Genomic DNA, 17,699 nt, shown 5'->3' with positions numbered 1-17,699 from the left:
ATATGTTTTCTACACCTGCATTCCTCTATTATTATTATTATTATTATTATTATTGTGAATGTTGCAAACATCCACATATGTTTTCTACACCTGCATTCCTCTATTTTTATTATTATTATTATTATTATTATTGTGAATGTTGCAAACATCCACATATGTTTTCTACACCTGCATTCCTCTATTATTATTATTATTATTATTATTATTGTGAATGTTGCAAACATCCACATATGTTTTCTACACCTGCATTCCTCTATTTTTATTATTATTATTATTATTATTGTGAATGTTGCAAACATCCACATATGTTTTCTACACCTGCATTCCTCTATTATTATTATTATTATTATTATTATTGTGAATGTTGCAAACATCCACATATGTTTTCTACACCTGCATTCCTCTATTTTTATTATTATTATTATTATTATTATTGTGAATGTTGCAAACATCCACATATGTTTTCTACACCTGCATTCCTCTATTATTATTATTATTATTATTATTATTGTGAATGTTGCAAACATCCACATATGTTTTCTACACCTGCATTCTTCTATTTTTATTATTATTATTATTATTATTGTGAATGTTGCAAACATCCACATATGTTTTCTACACCTGCATTCCTCTATTATTATTATTATTATTATTATTATTGTGAATGTTGCAAACATCCACATATGTTTTCTACACCTGATTTCCTCTATTTTTATTATTATTATTATTATTATTGTGAATGTTGCAAACATCCACATATGTTTTCTACACCTGCATTCCTCTATTATTATTATTATTATTATTATTATTGTGAATGTTGCAAACATCCACATATGTTTTCTACACCTGCATTCCTCTATTTTTATTATTATTATTATTATTATTATTGTGAATGTTGCAAACATCCACATATGTTTTCTACACCTGCATTCCTCTATTATTATTATTATTATTATTATTATTGTGAATGTTGCAAACATCCACATATGTTTTCTACACCTGCATTCCTCTATTTTTATTATTATTATTATTATTATTGTGAATGTTGCAAACATCCACATATGTTTTCTACACCTGCATTCCTCTATTATTATTATTATTATTATTATTATTGTGAATGTTGCAAACATCCACATATGTTTTCTACACCTGCATTCCTCTATTTTTATTATTATTATTATTATTATTGTGAATGTTGCAAACATCCACATATGTTTTCTACACCTGCATTCCTCTATTATTATTATTATTATTATTATTATTGTGAATGTTGCAAACATCCACATATGTTTTCTACACCTGCATTCCTCTATTTTTATTATTATTATTATTATTATTATTGTGAATGTTGCAAACATCCACATATGTTTTCTACACCTGCATTCCTCTATTTTTATTATTATTATTATTATTATCGTGAATGTTGCAAACATCCACATATGTTTTCTACACCTGCATTCCTCTATTTTTATTATTATTATTATTATTATCGTGAATGTTCCAAACATCCACATATGTTTTCTACACCTGCATTCCTCTATTATTATTATTATTATTATTATTGTGAATGTTCCAAACATCCACATATGTTTTCTACACCTGCATTCCTCTATTTTTATTATTATTATTATTATTATCGTGAATGTTCCAAACATCCACATATGTTTTCTACACCTGCATTCCTCTATTTTTATTATTATTATTATTATTATTGTGAATGTTGCAAACATCCACATATGTTTTCTACACCTGCATTCCTCTATTATTATTATTATTATTATTATTATTGTGAATGTTGCAAACATCCACATATGTTTTCTACACCTGCATTCCTCTATTTTTATTATTATTATTATTATTATTGTGAATGTTGCAAACATCCACATATGTTTTCTACACCTGCATTCCTCTATTTTTATTATTATTATTATTATTATTGTGAATGTTGCAAACATCCACATATGTTTTCTACACCTGCATTCCTCTATTATTATTATTATTATTATTATTATTGTGAATGTTGCAAACATCCACATATGTTTTCTACACCTGCATTCCTCTATTTTTATTATTATTATTATTATTATTGTGAATGTTGCAAACATCCACATATGTTTTCTACACCTGCATTCCTCTATTATTATTATTATTATTATTATTATTGTGAATGTTGCAAACATCCACATATGTTTTCTACACCTGCATTCCTCTATTTTTATTATTATTATTATTATTATTATTGTGAATGTTGCAAACATCCACATATGTTTTCTACACCTGCATTCCTCTATTTATTAGTTTTCTTTCTTCTCCAGATTTTGGCACCCGATTCAAACCATTGCAGCTTTAAAATGTTTAGCCTATTCCGGAATGGCAGGCTTTCCCTTGGCACATTCCAAAAATTCCCACATTTCCCAGAATTCCAGGTTTTCCCGGACATTTTTCCCATTCAAAAATGAATTGGCGGTTTTGGAAACTTCCACCAATTGCCACATTTTTCAACCTATACCAACCATTCCACCTTCAACACATTCCACTCATCCTGGACATTCAAACTATCTTTTTTACACGTTCAAAAACATTTCCAGGAATTCCCATAATTCCCCTTTTTTCAAACCCTTTTTGGACCCTTTTTATTTTTCAACCGTCCTACCGTCCAAACATTCCTCTTAATCAGGACAAAAACTAAGTTGTTTTTTGAACTGAAAAAATTCCCGGTTTCCCCGAAATTCCTGGAAATCTTTAATGCAATTTCTCAATTAAAAATGTTACTACTTCAACATTTCACGACCGATGTGAGAAATTCCAACACCAACCATTTCAACTCATTGAGAGCACTCAAGTCTTTTAACATTTTCCCCAAAAATCCCGCTTTTCCTGAAATTCCTAAATTTCCATGGAATTCTCGTTGAAAAGAATGGGACGTTTTTTAAAGTTCCACAATTCGCACATTTTTCCTTCAATTCTAACCGATCCAACTCCAAAATATTCAGCATGTTCCAAATTGTGTGCTCTCCTTCAACAATTAAAAAAAAATCCCGTATTTCCAAGAATTCCCAGGTTTCAGGGACATGTTCCCATTCAAAAATGAATTGTCCATTTTTTAAACTTCCACAATTTGCACATTTTTCAACCTATTCCAACCATTCCCCCTTCAACACATTCCACTCATCCTGGACTTTCAAACTATCTTTTTTACAAGTTCTAAACAATTCCAGGAATTCCCCTTTTTTCAAAGCCTTTTTAGACACTTTTTTTTGGTGACTACTCCTTCCACATTTTCAACCGTCCTACCGTCCAAACATTCCTCTTAATCAGCACAAAAACAAAGTTGATTTTTGAACTGGGAAAATTCCCGGTTTCCCCGAAATTTCTGGAAATCCTTAACACCATTTCTCAATAAAAAATGTTACTACTTCAACATTTCACGACCGATATGAGAAATTCCAACAGCAACCATTTCAACTAATTGAGAGCACTCAAGTCTTTTAACATTTTCCCAAAAATTCCCGCTTTTCCCGAAATTCACAAATTTCCATGGAATTCTCATTGAAAAGAATGGGACGTTTTTTAAAATTCCACAATTCCAACATTTTTCATCCAATTCAAACTGATCCAACTCCAAAATATTCAGCTTGTTCCAAATTGTGTGCTCTCCTTCAACAATTTAAAACAAATTCCCAGTTTTTCAAGAATTCCCAGGTTTCAGGGACATCTCCCCTTTCCAAATGAATTGCCCATTGTTTAAACTTCCACAATTTGCACATTTTTCAACCTATTTCAACCATTCCACCTTCAACACTCGTCAAACTAACACTTTCACAAGTTCCAAACCTAATTCCTTTTTTCCTGGAAATTCAAGCTCTTCAACATTCAAACCATTCCAACATTCCAACTATTCTTCCTTTCATACTACATTCTGTCAGCTTTTGACTTCAACTTCAGCATCAGAGCATTCTCACACAATTCCTTCAGCAATTGCCCCTCCTGGTTATTGATATTTTAATGACCTATGGAAAATAAGGAGCATGAGAAATATATATTTTATTTGAAATCTCCTCTGATTATAATCCCTCAGCTGTCAAGGCAGAAATTAAATGGCAACACAAGCATGGAAAACACCCAAAAATGTCAACAAAATAGTAAAATCCCATTGAACAAATAACCATAGCATCTAAAAGTCATGAATATGTAAAACAAAATGCTTCACAAGTGTAAGAAAACAGTGCATAGTGTGAACATTTAAACCAGGGGTGTCCAGAGTTTTTCCACTGAGGGCCGTCAATTGACAAATTTAAGCATGCGGGGGCCATTTTGATATTTTTATGTTCAAACCATAAGAAAATATATGTTTTTTTTGGGTTTTTTTACCTTTAGGGGTCACAGGGACCAAAAAGGGTCAAAAAATAAGTCAAATTATTATTATTTTTTAAATTATTTAACGCTTACAGTACATCTCTGTATCAACTTAAGGTTGATATGAAGTAAAAAAATAAAATAAAAAGGGTTTTATGCCTTTTTTTGTCAAAGATAACTTTGTTTTTATAGTAAAACTGAAATATGCAGTATTTAGAATAGAATAGAATAGAATAGAATAAAATAGAGTTTTATTGTCATTATTGCAATGAACAGGTTCAAAGAACAATGAAATTGGAGCAGCTCCTCCTAAGGTGCATATACAATATGGTAGTATAAATTAAAAAATAAATAAATAAATAAATAAATAAATAAAAAATAAATTAAAAAAAAAAAGATAGAGATGACAGATGTATCTATGTATACATACATAAAACATTATTTCACATTGTAGTCCAAAAAAATAGAAAAACATTTAAACATTACACATGAGGACATGATGGACATATGGACACTCAGTGCCTGTTTAGTGCTACTATGGCTCTTGGGTAAAAGCTATTTTTTAGTCTATTGGTGCTCGCTTTTAGCACCCTGTAGCGTCTGCCTGAGGGTAGCAGTTCCAGGTGGATGTGCCCGGGGTGGAATGGGTCTTTCAGGATGCTCTGTGCTTTCCTGAGACAGCGGGAGCTGTACAGGTCAGCCAGGGGGGGAGGGGGCATCCGATTAACTTCTGGGCGGTCTTTATGACTCTCTGGAGCGCCGTTCTCTCTCTGCATCTCTGTATTTAGTCATTAAAAGCTTAAAAGACCAATAATGCAGGACACCATTGATTTTAATTCACTATTATTTTTTGGAGTAATAAATAAAATCCCACTAAATATCTTTGGGATCCAAAAGGTGCCCCACTCATGAAGTGATACATTTTTATTATATATATTTTTTAACTTTCACACTTAAATTACGAGATCAAACTCCAGATATATCAGTCGATTTTACATTTAAACTATTATTTAGTTTTGTTTTATGGCAGGGGTAGGGAACCTATGGCTCTCGAGCCAGATGTGGCTCTTTTGATGACCGCATCTGGCTCTCAGATAAATCTGAGCTGACGTTGCTTACCAGGATAAGTATTTAATAATTCCGCTGGTAATCACAGTGTTAAAAATATTCTTCAAAATATAAAACATTCTCATGCATTTTATTCTATCTATCCGTTTCTAACGCACCTGTTCAAGAAGTCGCATTAATGCTCAAAAGTATTGCTAACTTCAGAATAACAATGTCATTAAAAAGAATAAGAGATGCACACATTTAGTTGTTGTAATCTGGGAAAGTCCAAATGAACGAGGAGGCGTAGAATTGTAGAAGTGTACAGCGCTACAGGTTTCTCTCCTCATTGAGCTAAATGGATTCCTGTCTGTGTTTAATTCCTTGCTTCTTGTCTGTTTAATAGATGTCATCAGTGTTTGAACCTGAAAGTTGTATTCGGTGTTAATAATGTTACATGGCTCTTACGGAAATACCTTTTAAAATATTTGGCGTTCATGGCTCTCTCAGGCAAAAAGGTTCCCGACCCCTGTTTTATGGTGTTTTGTAAATAAAACTTTGATGTTTTTATATGGCAACCACACAGTCTATGCAATATTTATTGCACATAAAAAAATGTTAAAGTCAAGTTTTTGAAGTAATTGTAGCCTTGAAAATAATTGATTATAACATAGATTTTTTTGTAATTTATTTTGTTTGTTTGAGCAATGAAAAAACTATTTTTAAAAAAAGCAGCCTGCATGACAGCTTTGTGTCAACATTGCAACTTTTTCTTGTTGGATTTCACCTCATCCCACTTTTTTAAATCTTTTTTTTTTTTTAATTTTTGAAATAACATTTCCAGAATGTGTGGCGGGCCACAAATGGTCCCCGGGCCACACTTTGGACACCCCTGATGCAAACATAGAAAAACCTGAGAACTATTTTCTGCAGGTTTGGTGCCAGGAAGTTAGCGCTGTGCTCTAAAGGGTGGGCTAAGATGGTGTGGCTGAGCGTCTTGTATCATTTACACACCACATTGGTCCCTTTAAAAAAAAAAAAAAAAATCAAACACTGACCTTTCCTCGTTGATCCACAATTTCTTCATTTGGACTTTCCCTTCTCACTCCATGCAGATAGTTGATTCTGTTAGCTGCTGTATCCTTCGAGTCCAGTGAAGTAGTCAATCATCTTCCGTCTGACCCGCAGAGTCCTCGTCCTGCTTCACCAAGCCTCCCGCCGGCAGCCATGACGGAATTCTGGTTGATCTCGGCCCCGGGCGAGAAGACGTGTCAGCAGACGTGGGACAAGCTGATGGTGGCCACCACGCGCACCAACAACCTGTCCTCCAACAACAAGTTTAACATCCCTGACCTGAAGGTGACGCAGCAGCATCCATGTCATGGCGCTATTGTTAAATCTTCAAAATGTATGAATATTGAAATATTTTAACCAAGTTTCATTTAAAAAAATAAGCACATTCAAAAAGATTTCCTTCGTAGGGGAAACTTGATGTAGAGAAGAACATACATTGAACGTGCAAATGAAAGCAACACAAGCACTATGGCAGAGAGTAAATCATAACATCAGTAAGTACAAATACAAACCCCTTTTCCATGAGATGGGAAATTGTGTTCGATGTAAATATAAACAGAATACAATGATTTGCAAATCCTTTTCAAGCCATATTCAGTTGAATATGCTACAAAGACAACATATTTCATGTTCAAACTCATAAACATTTTTTTTTGGGTGCAAATAATCATTAACTTTAGAATTTGATGCCAGCAACATGCGACAAAGAAGTTGGGAAATGTGGCAATAAATACTGAGAAAGTTGAGGAATGCTCATCAAACACTTATTTGGAACATCCCACAGGTGTGCAGGCTAATTGGGAACAGGTGGGTGCCATGATTGGCTATAAAAACAGCTTCCCAAAAAATTTCACAAGAAAGGATGGGCGAGGTACACCCCTTTGTCCACAACTGTGTGAGCAAATAGTCAAACAGTTTAAGAACAACCTTTCTCAAAGTGACATTGCAAGAAATTTAAGGATTTCAACATCTACGGTCCATATCATCAAAAGGTTCAGAGAATCTGGAGAAATCACTCCACGTAAGCGGCATGGCCGGAAACCAACATTGAATGACCGTGACCTTCCACCCCTCAGACGGCACTGTATCAAAAAACCCACATCAATCTCTAAAGGATATCACCACATGGGCTCAGGAACACTTCATAAAACCACTGTCACTAAATACAGTTGGTCGCTACATCTGTAAGTGCAAGTTAAAGCTCTACTATGCAAAACAAAAGCCATTTATCAACAACATCCAGAAACGCCGCCGGCTTCTCTGGGCCCGAGATCATCTAAGATGGACTGATGCAAAGTGGATAAGTGTTCTGTGGTCTGACGAGTTCAAATTTCAAATTGTTTTTGGAAATATTCTACATCGTGTCATCCGGACCAAAGTGGAAGCGAACCATCCAGACTGTTATCGACGCAAAGTGTAAAAGCCAGCATGTGTGATGGTATGGGGGTGCATTAGTGCCCAAGGCATGGGTAACTTACACATCTGTGAAGGCACCATTAATGCTGAAAGGTACATACAGCTTTTGGAACAACATATGTTGCCATCTAAGCACTGTCTTTTTCATGGATGCCCCTGCTTATTTCAGCAAGACAATGCCAAGCCACATTCAGGACGTGTTACAACAGCGTGGCTTCGTAGTAAAAGAGTGTGGGTACTTTCCTGGCCCGCCTGCAGTCCAGACCTGTCTCCCATGGAAAATGTGTGAAGCGTAAAATAGGACAGCGGTTGAAGGACTGAAGCTCTACATAAAACAAGAATGGGAAAGAATTCCACTTTCAAAGCTTCAACAATTAGTTTCCTCAGTTCCCAAACCTTTATTGAGTGTTGTTGAAATAAAAGGTGATGTAACACAGTGGTGAACATGCCCTTTCCCAACTACTTTGGCACGTGTTGCAGCCATGAAATTCTAAGTTAATCATTAGCAAAAAAATAATAATAATGTTTATGAGTTTGAACATCAAATATGTTGTCTTTGTAGCATATTCAACTGAATATGGCTTGAAAAGGATTTGCAAATCATTGTATTCTGTTTATATTTACATCTAACACAATTTCCCAACTCATATGGAAACGAGGTTTGTAAATGTGAACATTGTGCAAGATAGCACTTTATGGACATAAGAAGTGAACAAATAAAAAAACAATGTAAGAATTTTGCAAGGTGGCACCTGATGGCCAAAAGACACTTTTTGTGCACTTTTTCTCCATATAGATACAAAAAGTGTTCATGTACGAGATCCAAGGCGGCCAATCATGGCCAAAGTAATAATTAAGATTTCTGTTATCAATATTGAAATCATAATTAGTGATTAAGTAAAGCAGTGTTGGAGTGTGCATGTATTAGCATCGTGTACTTTGTAATGTCTCATAAAAATACTATAAATACATGTTATCCATATATTTACAAAAACATTTTTGTTTTTTTTATTCATTAATAATATCAACTTGTCAGTTTATTATGAGGGGTATTTTTAGATGATTTATTTAAGTTATGTAGATGTATATATACATGTAGATGCTGTATCAGGACAGATCCATTAAGACTTTGAGCAGAAATATGTTAAATATGAATGAACTACACACAATAACACATTAACAAAATTATGGTTTTTGAAAAAAAAAAAAAAAAAAACACAATTCAAAAAAACCTGGTGTTTACTTTTTGATATTAATATAAAACTCAAAGCAGTTTGGCTAATGAAGATGAAGTCTTATAAACAAGCTTTGTTCTTCTCCAACGCCTCCTAGTGGTTCAGTACAACAGTCTGGCCAACAACAATAAAAAGGAGTGATACCTCCCACACCGAATACACAATCTTCACAGCCTGCCTTCAGTTGGATGAGATGAGAAAACATTTGAGCTAGTATTGATGTTATTAGAACACTGATAGAGTTAAATAAAGGAGGAGTAAACAAAGTAAAGACTTTACTTCTGCATGTTTCCTCACATCATTAAAACTCTCAGTCACAGCAGCTGATGGACGCTGGATTAAGAAAATAAAAGCAACATCAGATAGTTTTCTCCTTGGCTGTATATTTTGGGTGTGGGGACAATATTTTCCACACCTGTCTCCATCTCAACATAGTAGTGTCTCTTAAACGCACGCGAGACTGGAAGTTAAATGGAGTTCTTGGCTGTGTTCACTATGAGGGGAAGTCTCCTTAGCAAAGTCCGTGTAGATAGTCCGCCATGATTTCCAAGCCAGACGCTGCTGAGACTTGGTTTCCAGGAAGTAAGCAGTCTTGCCTAAAGTGCGTTAATAAATGTCGCTTTTTCGGTAGTTCAAAATTTAAATGCTATTACTAACCGTCGGGAATTTTACTGTGTTTTATTTATTTATCATTATACTGTTACATCTGTAGCTCACAGCATGGTGGTCTCTGACATGTTTGCTGCTGTGTCTTCCAGGTGGGCACGCTGGACGTCTTGGTGGGCTTGTCTGATGAGCTGGCCAAGTTGGACACCTTTGTGGAGAGGTCTGCTTTGTTCCTCGCACTTGGTGTTCACATGTACAAACCCCGTTTCCATATGAGTTGGGAAATTGTGTTAGATGTAAATATAAACAGAATACAATGATTTGCAAATCCTTTTCAAGCCATATTCAGTTGAATATGCTACAAAGACAACATATTTGATGTTCAAACTCATAAACCTTTTTTGTTTTGCAAATAATTGACTTAGAATTTCATGGCTGCAACACGTGCCAAAGTAGTTGGGAAAGGGCATGTTCACCACTGTGTTACATCACCTTTTCTTTTAACAACACTCAATAAACGTTTGGGATTTGAGGAAACTAATTGTTGAAGCTTTGAAAGTGGAATTGTTTTATGTAGAGCATCAGTCCTTCAACAGTCCGGGGTCTCCGCTGTCCTATTTTACACTTCATAATGCGCCACACATTTTCCATGGGAGACGTGTCTGGACTGCAGGCGGGCCAGGAACGTACCCGCAGTCTCTTTTTTACGAAGCCACGCTGTTGTAACATTTGTCTTGCTGAAATAAGCAGGGGCGTCCATGAAAAAGACGGCGCTTAGACGGCAGCATATGTTGTTCCAAAACCCGAATGTACCTTTCAGCATTAATGGTGCCTTCACAGATGTGTAAGTTACCCATGCCTTGGGCACTAATGCACCCCCATACCATCACACATGCTGGCTTTTACACTTTGCGACGATAACAGTCTGGATGGTTCGCTTCCCCTTTGGAGAATATTTCCAAAAACAATATGAAATGTGGACTCGTCAGACCACAGAACAGTTTTCCACTTTGCATCAGTCCATCTTAGATGATCTCAGGCCCAGAGAAGCCGGTGGCATTTCTGGATGTTGTTGATAAATGGCTTTCGCTTTGCATAGTAGAGCTTTAACTTGCACTTACAGATGTAGCAACCAACTGTATTTAGTGACAGTGGTTTTCTGAAGTGTTCCTTAGCCCATGTGGTGATATCCTTTAGAGATTGATGTGGGTTTTTGATACAGTGCCGTCTGAGGGATGGAAGGTCACGGTCATTCAATGTTGGTTTCCGGCCATGCCGCTTACGTGGAGTGATTTCTCCAGATTCTCTGAACCTTTTGATGATATTATGGAGCGTAGATGTTGAAATCCCTAAATTTCTTGCAATTGCTCTTTGAGAAACGTTGTTCTTAAACACAATTTCCCAACTCATGGAAACGGGGTTTGTATATAAACATACTGAAGTACTATATAAACATACTGTAGTACCATATATACATGCTGTAGTACTATATATACATGCTGTAGTACCATATATACATACTGTAGTACCATATATACATGCTGTAGTACTATATATACATGCTGTAGTACTATATATACATACTGTAGTACCTTATATACATGCTCTAGTACTATATATACATGCTGTAGTACTATATATACAAACTGTAGTACCATATAAACATACTGTAGTACCATATATACATGCTATAGTACTATATATACATGCTGTAGTACTATATATACATGCTGTAGTACTATATATACATACTGTAGTACCATATATGTATAGTAGGGTACTATATATACATACTGTAGTACTATATATATACATACTATTGTACCATATATACAAACTCTAGTACTATATATACAAACTGTAGTACTATATGTATATATATATATATCTCCATCTTCAAGTGGAGTCGCGGGGGCAGCAGCCTAAGCAGAGAAGCCCAGACGTCCCTCTCCCCAGGCGGGACACACAGTCTCTTTAACGTGTCCTGGGTCTTCCCCGTGGTCTCCTACCGCACTCAACACTAACACTTATGTCGCCAAAATAAGAGCTAAATATGTCTTGTACTGCTTGCATGTTGTTGATGACATTCTTGTGAAATGTGTATGTTGCTAAGGAGGAGTTGTGCTTCATTGCTGTAATACACTCGGAAGGAGGAGAGGGCGCTAGAGAGCAGGGACATACATTGGCTGGAGGAACAGAGAGAGAAGAGGGTGAGAGCAGGACTTGCAGGTGTTTGTCCGACCATGGACAACACCCTGGGCAGAGGACACCAGCGCTGCAAGGAGAGAAAGGGGGCGTGGTCATTTGACATATGTGTAAATATTATATGGAGACGAATACTGATATACGTCAAAATGCCAAATATCGCCGGCAATATTCAAATGTAGTTTGTGTTTTTGAATGATGTTCAAATGTACTGTAGAGTGCACTGCCATCTAAGCCACACCCACCACGTTTTAGAAGAAAAACATTGTCTTCCATATTTTAGCCGCAGATACTAAATGACTTATTTAGTAAATGTTTACTCCTCTCTGAGCTGCCACCTTATCGTGGTAGAGGAGTTTGCGTGTCCCAATGATCCTAGGAGCTATGTTGTCCGGGGGCTTTCATGCCCCCTGGTAGGGTCTCCCAAGGCAAACAGGTCCAAGGTGAGGGGTCAGACAAAGAGCAGCTCGAAGACCTTTATGAAGAAGACAAATTATGGACCCAGATTTCCCTCGCCTGGACGCGGGTCACCCGTGCCCCGCTCTGGAGCTAGGCCCCGAGTTGGGGCACAATGGCGAGCGCCTGGTGGCCGGGCCTGTCCCCTTGGGGCCCGGCCAAGCACAGCCCGAAGAGGCAATGTGGGTCATCCCTCCAATGGACTCACCACTCATAGGAGGGGCCATAGAGGTCGGGTGCATTGTGAGCTGGGCGGGAGCCGAAGGCAGGGCACTTGGCGGTCCGATCCTCGGCTACAGAAGCTAGCTCTTGGGACGTGGAACGTCACCTCACTGGGGGGGAAGGAGCCTGAGCTAGTGCGCGAGGTAGAGAAGTTCCGGCTGGATATAGTCGGACTCACCTCGACGCACAGCAAGGGCTCTGGAACCACTTCTCTCGAGAGGGACTGGACTCTCTTCCACTCTGGCGTTGCCGGCAGTGAGAGGCGACGGGCTGGGGTGGCAATTCTTGTTGCCCCCCGGCTCAAAGCCTGCACGTTGGAGTTCAACCCAGTGGACGAGAGGGTAGCCTCCCTCCGCCTTCGGCCGAAATGAGTTTCCTCCGCCGGGTGGCGGGGCTCTCCCTTAGAGATAGGGTGAGAAGCTCTGCCATCCGGGAGGAACTCAAAGTAAACCCGCTGCTCCTCCACATCGAGAGGAGCCAGATGAGGTGGTTCGGGCATCTGGTCAGGATGAGGCGTGATTGGGAAGAATGGCCGCCCGGATCTGAACCCGAGTGGTGTTTTGTTATTGGACTTTTGTGCTCGTCACGGTTTGTCCATAACAAACACCATGTTCAAGCATAAGGGTGTCCATATGTGCACTTGGCACCAGGACACCCTAGGCCGCAGTTCCATGATCGACTTTGTAGTTGTGTCATCGGATTTGCGGCCTCATGTTTTGGACACTCGGGTGAAGAGAGGGGCGGAGCTTTCTACCGATCACCACCTGGTGGTGAGTTGGCTGCGATGGTGGGGGAGGATGCCGGACAGACCTGGCAGGCCCAAACGCATTGTGAGGGTCTGCTGGGAACGTCTGGCAGAGTCTCCTGTCAGACAAAGTTTCAATTCCCACCTCCGGGAGAACTTTGAACATGTCACGAGGGAGGTGCTGGACATTGAGTCCGAGTGGACCATGTTTCGCACCTCTATTGTCGAGGCGGCTGATCAGAGCTGTGGCCGCAAGGTAGTTGGTGCCTGTCGTGGCGGCAATCCTAAAACCCCTTGGTGGACACCAGCGGTGAGGGATGCCGTCAAGCTGAATCAGGAGTCCATTCGGGTCCTTTTGGCTCATAGGACTCCGGAGGCAGTGGACAGGTACCGACAGGCCAAGCGGTGTGCAGCTTCAGCGGTCGCGGAAGCAAAAACTCGGACATGGGAGGAGTTCGGGGAATCCATGGAAAACGACTTCCGGACGGCTTCGAAGCGATTCTGGACCACCGTCCGCCGCCTCAGGAAGGGGAAGCAGTGCACTATCAACACCGTGTATGGTGCGGATGGTGTTCTGCTGACCTCGACTGCGGATGTTGTGGATAGGTGGAAGGAATACTTCGAAGACCTCCTCAATCCCACCAATACGTCTTCCTATGAGGAAGCAGTGCCTGGGGAATCTGTGGTGGACTCTCCTATTTTTGGGGCTGAGGAACAGGAGGAACAGTGTGGTTTTCGTCCTGGTCGTGGAACTGTGGACCAGCTCTATACTCTCGGCAGGGTTCTTGAGGGTGCATGGGAGTTTGCCCAACCAGTCTACATGTGCTTTGTGGACTTGGAGAAGGCATTCGACCGTGTCCCTCGGGAAGTCCTGTAGGGAGTGCTCAGAGAGTATGGGGTATCGGACTGTCTTATTGTGGCGGTCCACTCCCTGTACGATCAGTGCCAGAACTTGGTCCGCATTGCCGGCAGTAAGTCGAACACATTTCCAGTGAGGGTTGGACTCCGCCAAAGCTGTCCTTTGTCACCGATTCTGTTCATAACTTTTATGGACAGAATTTCTAGGCGCAGTTGAGGGGTTCCGGTTTGGTAACCGCAGGATCAGGTCTCTGCTTTTTGCAGATGATGTGGTCCTGATGGCTTCATCTGACCGGGATCTTCAGCTCTCACTGGATCGGTTCGCAGCCGAGTGTGAAGCGACCGGAATGAGAATCAGCACCTCCAAGTCCGAGTCAATGGTTCTCACCCGGAAAAGCTTGGAATGCCATCCCCGGGTTGGGGAGGAGACCCTGCCCCAAGTGGAGGAGTTCAAGTACCTAGGAGTCTTGTTCACGAGTGAGGGAAGAGTGGATGGTGAGATCGACAGGCGGATCGGTGCGGCGTCTTCAGTAATGCGGACGTTGTACCGATCCGTTGTGGTGAAGAAGGAGCTGAGCCGGAAGGCAAAGCTCTCAATTTACCGGTCGATCTACGTTCCCATCCTCACCTATGGTCATGAGCTTTGGGTCATGACCGAAAGGATAAGATCACGGGTACAAGCGGCCCAAATGAGTTTGGGTCTCTCCCTTAGAGATAGGGTGAGAAGCTCTGCCATCCGGGAGGAACTCAAAGTAAAGCCGCTGCTCCTCCACATGGAGAGGAGCCAGATGAGGTGGTTCGGGCATCTGGTCAGGATGCCACCCGAACGCCTCCCTAGGGAGGTGTTTAGGGCACGTCCAACCGGTAGGAGGCCACGGGGAAGACCCAGGACACGTTGGGAAGACTATGTCTCCCGACTGGCCTGGGAACGCCTCGGGATCCCCCGGGAAGAGCTAGACGAAGTGGCTGGGGAGAGGGAAGTCTGGGTTTCCCTGCTTAGGCTGTTGCCCCCGCAACCCGACCACGGATAAGCGGAAGATGATGGATGGATGGATATGTAGTTTGTGTGTTTTACAAAGTTTAAGTGTAGTTTGTGTGTTTTACAATGTTTAAATGTAGTTTGTGTGTTTTACAATGTTTAAATGTAGTTTGTGTGTTTTACAATGATGTTTAAATGTAGTTTGTGTGTTTTACAATGTTTAAATGTAGTTTGTGTGTTTTACAATGATGTTTAAATGTAGTTTGTGTGTTTTACAATGATGTTTAAATGTAGTTTGTGTGTTTTAAAATGATTTTTAAATGTAGTTTGTGTGTTTTAAAATGATGTTTAAATGTAGTTTGTGTGTTTTACAATGTTTAAATGTAGTTTGTGTGTTTTACAATGATGTTTAAATTTAGTTTGTGCGTTTTACAATGATGTTTAAATGTAGTTTGTGCGTTTTACAATGATGTTTAAATGTAGTTTGTGTGTTTTAAAATGATGTTTAAATGTAGTTTGTGTGTTTTACAATGTTCAAATGTAGTTTGTGCGTTTTACAATGATGTTTAAATGTAGTTTGTGTGTTTTAAAATGATGTTTAAATGTAGTTTGTGTGTTTTACAATGTTTAAATGTAGTTTGTGTGTTTTACAATGATGTTTAAATTTAGTTTGTGCGTTTTACAATGATGTTTAAATGTAGTTTGTGCGTTTTACAATGATGTTTAAATGTAGTTTGTGTGTTTTACAATGTTTAAATGTAATTTGTGTGTTTTACAATGATGTTTAAATGTAGTTTGTGTGTTTTACAATGATGTTTAAATGTAGTTTGTGTGTTTTACAATGTTTAAATGTAGTTTGTGTGTTTTACAATGTTTAAATGTAGTTTGTGTGTTTTACAATGATGTTTAAATGTAGTTTGTGTGTTTTACAATGTTTAAATGTAGTTTGTGTGTTTTACAATGATGTTTAAATGTAGTTTGTGTGTTTTACAATGATGTTTAAATGTAGTTTGTGTGTTTTAAAATGATTTTTAAATGTAGTTTGTGTGTTTTAAAATGATGTTTAAATGTAGTTTGTGTGTTTTACAATGTTTAAATGTAGTTTGTGTGTTTTACAATGATGTTTAAATTTAGTTTGTGCGTTTTACAATGATGTTTAAATGTAGTTTGTGCGTTTTACAATGATGTTTAAATGTAGTTTGTGTGTTTTAAAATGATGTTTAAATGTAGTTTGTGTGTTTTACAATGTTCAAATGTAGTTTGTGCGTTTTACAATGATGTTTAAATGTAGTTTGTGTGTTTTAAAATGATGTTTAAATGTAGTTTGTGTGTTTTACAATGTTTAAATGTAGTTTGTGTGTTTTACAATGATGTTTAAATTTAGTTTGTGCGTTTTACAATGATGTTTAAATGTAGTTTGTGCGTTTTACAATGATGTTTAAATGTAGTTTGTGTGTTTTACAATGTTTAAATGTAATTTGTGTGTTTTACAATGATGTTTAAATGTAGTTTGTGTGTTTTACAATGATGTTTAAATGTAGTTTGTGTGTTTTACAATGTTTAAATGTAGTTTGTGTGTTTTACAATGTTTAAATGTAGTTTGTGTGTTTTACAATGATGTTTAAATGTAGTTTGTGTGTTTTACAATGTTTAAATGTAGTTTGTGTGTTTTACAATGATGTTTAAATGTAGTTTGTGTGTTTTACAATGATGTTTAAATGTAGTTTGTGTGTTTTAAAATGATTTTTAAATGTAGTTTGTGTGTTTTAAAATGATGTTTAAATGTAGTTTGTGTGTTTTACAATGTTTAAATGTAGTTTGTGTGTTTTACAATGATGTTTAAATTTAGTTTGTGCGTTTTACAATGATGTTTAAATGTAGTTTGTGCGTTTTACAATGATGTTTAAATGTAGTTTGTGTGTTTTAAAATGATGTTTAAATGTAGTTTGTGTGTTTTACAATGTTCAAATGTAGTTTGTGCGTTTTACAATGATGTTTAAATGTAGTTTGTGTGTTTTAAAATGATGTTTAAATGTAGTTTGTGTGTTTTACAATGTTTAAATGTAGTTTGTGTGTTTTACAATGATGTTTAAATTTAGTTTGTGCGTTTTACAATGATGTTTAAATGTAGTTTGTGCGTTTTACAATGATGTTTAAATGTAGTTTGTGTGTTTTACAATGTTTAAATGTAATTTGTGTGTTTTACAATGATGTTTAAATGTAGTTTGTGTGTTTTACAATGATGTTTAAATGTAGTTTGTGTGTTTTACAATGTTTAAATGTAGTTTGTGTGTTTTACAATGTTTAAATGTAGTTTGTGTGTTTTACAATGATGTTTAAATGTAGTTTGTGTGTTTTACAATGTTTAAATGTAGTTTGTGTGTTTTACAATGATGTTTAAATGTAGTTTGTGTGTTTTACAATGATGTTTAAATGTAGTTTGTGTGTTTTAAAATGATTTTTAAATGTAGTTTGTGTGTTTTAAAATGATGTTTAAATG

General features: G+C 37.6%; 1 protein-coding gene across 2 annotated transcripts in view; it reads left to right on the top strand.

Moving 5' to 3' along the window:
• Window positions 1-17,699, top strand: part of LOC133550702 (V-type proton ATPase subunit C 1-A) — a 52,240-nt gene that overhangs the window by 12,669 nt on the left and 21,872 nt on the right. For both annotated transcript variants that reach the window (XM_061896697.1, XM_061896696.1), the window contains exons 2-3: window positions 6,592-6,762; window positions 9,887-9,954. In XM_061896697.1, the coding sequence (XP_061752681.1) occupies window positions 6,631-6,762; window positions 9,887-9,954 (200 nt within the window). In that variant the 5' untranslated portion in view covers window positions 6,592-6,630. The remainder of the gene's footprint in view (window positions 1-6,591; window positions 6,763-9,886; window positions 9,955-17,699) is intronic.

Source organism: Nerophis ophidion, linkage group LG04 (assembly GCF_033978795.1).
Source record: "Nerophis ophidion isolate RoL-2023_Sa linkage group LG04, RoL_Noph_v1.0, whole genome shotgun sequence".
Lineage (NCBI taxonomy): Eukaryota > Metazoa > Chordata > Actinopteri > Syngnathiformes > Syngnathidae > Nerophis > Nerophis ophidion.
Note: the sequence above shows the minus strand (reverse complement) of the source record. Positions and strands in the feature narration are given on the sequence as shown.